A 1,914-nucleotide genomic window follows, 5' to 3' on the forward strand; every position below is an offset into this window, starting at 1 on the left:
TCCAACCAACTGAGCCACACCAGCCAGAGAAGAATGCTTACACTTTTTAGAAGTTTATCTTAAAGCCTTCAGGAGAAAAATACTAGAGATAAAAAAGCCATGTAGTTACATAGTCATTAATTTGTAATATGTGATGCTTTATATTAAATGTTGAAAGAAACAAAATAATGAATTTATTCCATGAGTTTAATTCAATGAACTTAATTCCTGTGGCAACCTATTTCTATGTTAGAACTTTGTAATTTTAAAATATTAGGATCTTTATGTTTTTAGCATAAACAAAAGTCATTAATTGGCTTTCTTATATTTTTCAAATAATGTTCAAGGAAGAACTTTCTTAACTCAGAACTTCTATCATAATTTTCTAGGTACTTATAAAACATTTCCAAAATCAAGTTAATGAGCTACAAGATAAACAAGAATCTCTTATAGTTTCTCAAGTTCGAGAAGAAATCCTACAGAAAGAGGTAAGAAATCACGAAAATATTGGGCTAACATAAGTTTATCTTAGCCATTTCAATCATATTCATATTTCTGCATTAATTTTTAACTTAAATGTACAAATAGACATAACCTGAAAATATCGCAGTCAAGATAATATTAATATCTTGTTTATGGAAACCTGCTTTCCCCAGATATTGATATTTTTTGGGTAGATTTTTAGTAGGTAAAATTAGATGGTTAAAGCCATTTCTGCATTAAGTACTAAGACTAATTTAGTTAGTAAATAGGTAAAGTAATCATCACAATGGTGCTAGATCACCAATAATATAACTACAGGAAATAGATTTTTTTCAAAAACTCATAACAATAAGAGTTATCAATTTTTAAGTATATACTAGTCACTGTGATATGAGCTCTATGTGGTTCTTCACAATAACCCCAAAGCTTAGGCACTATTATTACCATTTTATAAAGACACTGATGCTAAGAAAAATTAAATAACTTGCCTGAGGTAACCAAGCCCTATCGTTGGACATTGAGGTCGTTACCAGTTTTTTCTAAGTAACAGGAAGCACTTTTGATCAATCTTTGCTTATGTATCCAGTTACCAACATAGGATTATTCACCAAAATGCAAGAATTTTATAAAAATAAGTATTCAACTTTAATTATACCCTTAAAGGTGCATTTAAGTAGATACAAATGAAGAGAAATTTTCTGTATTTTTTATTTTGAACTAAATTTCTGCTGATCTTCCTGCAGATCATCCAATTAAAGTCTACATATCTATTTAAAAATATTTTGATTCGCCTTTGACTCAATTTGCTTGTATTTTCACATTTTTAAAACTAATTTAGGAAGTGTGTATGTTTAGTATTGTCAATGATATTAGGTAGTGGGTGTTTCCATGTAAAACAATTGAATTTGTTAATTTTATCTATTTTCATTTGTTTGTTAATTATTTTGTCTTTTGATATTAGCAAATTATAATTAGGTGATATAAAGAAATAGAAGTAATTGTTCCACCAAACCCAATATAAAGATCCTTCAGATCCCCTCCATTTAACTCCCTGGTGACATAAAATATTACCACTTTCTCTGTGTGCTATAATCAGAAAAAAGAGGTACTGCACTAAACTGCAATTCCCCATGTGTCTTTCATCTTTGCAACCTAAGACAGCAGCAAGCACAGAAAGTTTATTACTTCATTATCTCTATTTCATATGCATACGTTTATTTGTGGAATGAATTATAAAATGATAAGAGCCAGAAGAGAAGTACAAATAGGATTATAGGGAGTTGAAAAAAGAAGGATCCATATTTACTGAACTGTTTCTGTATTACTTAATCTTAAAAGTAATCACTCTATTAACAAATACTTTATAACAAAAATAAGTGCCCAGCTTAATTTTGAATGACATAAACCAGCCTGGCATAAGTGGGAGGAAAAGCTGGGCCAATTATCTGAAAC

The 1,914-nt window shown here is 29.5% G+C and overlaps 1 protein-coding gene across 1 annotated transcript in view; it reads left to right on the top strand.

The window, feature by feature from the left end:
- The window catches only part of LOC102442532 (centrosomal protein of 162 kDa), a 24,093-nt gene that overhangs the window by 6,768 nt on the left and 15,411 nt on the right, over positions 1 to 1,914 (top strand). Inside the window, exon 5 of the mRNA XM_023746904.1 lies at positions 369 to 467. Within this exon, the coding sequence (XP_023602672.1) occupies positions 369 to 467 (99 nt within the window). The remainder of the gene's footprint in view (positions 1 to 368; positions 468 to 1,914) is intronic.

This window comes from Myotis lucifugus, unplaced genomic scaffold (genome assembly GCF_000147115.1).
Source record: "Myotis lucifugus unplaced genomic scaffold, Myoluc2.0 scaffold_754, whole genome shotgun sequence".
Taxonomy (NCBI): domain Eukaryota; kingdom Metazoa; phylum Chordata; class Mammalia; order Chiroptera; family Vespertilionidae; genus Myotis; species Myotis lucifugus.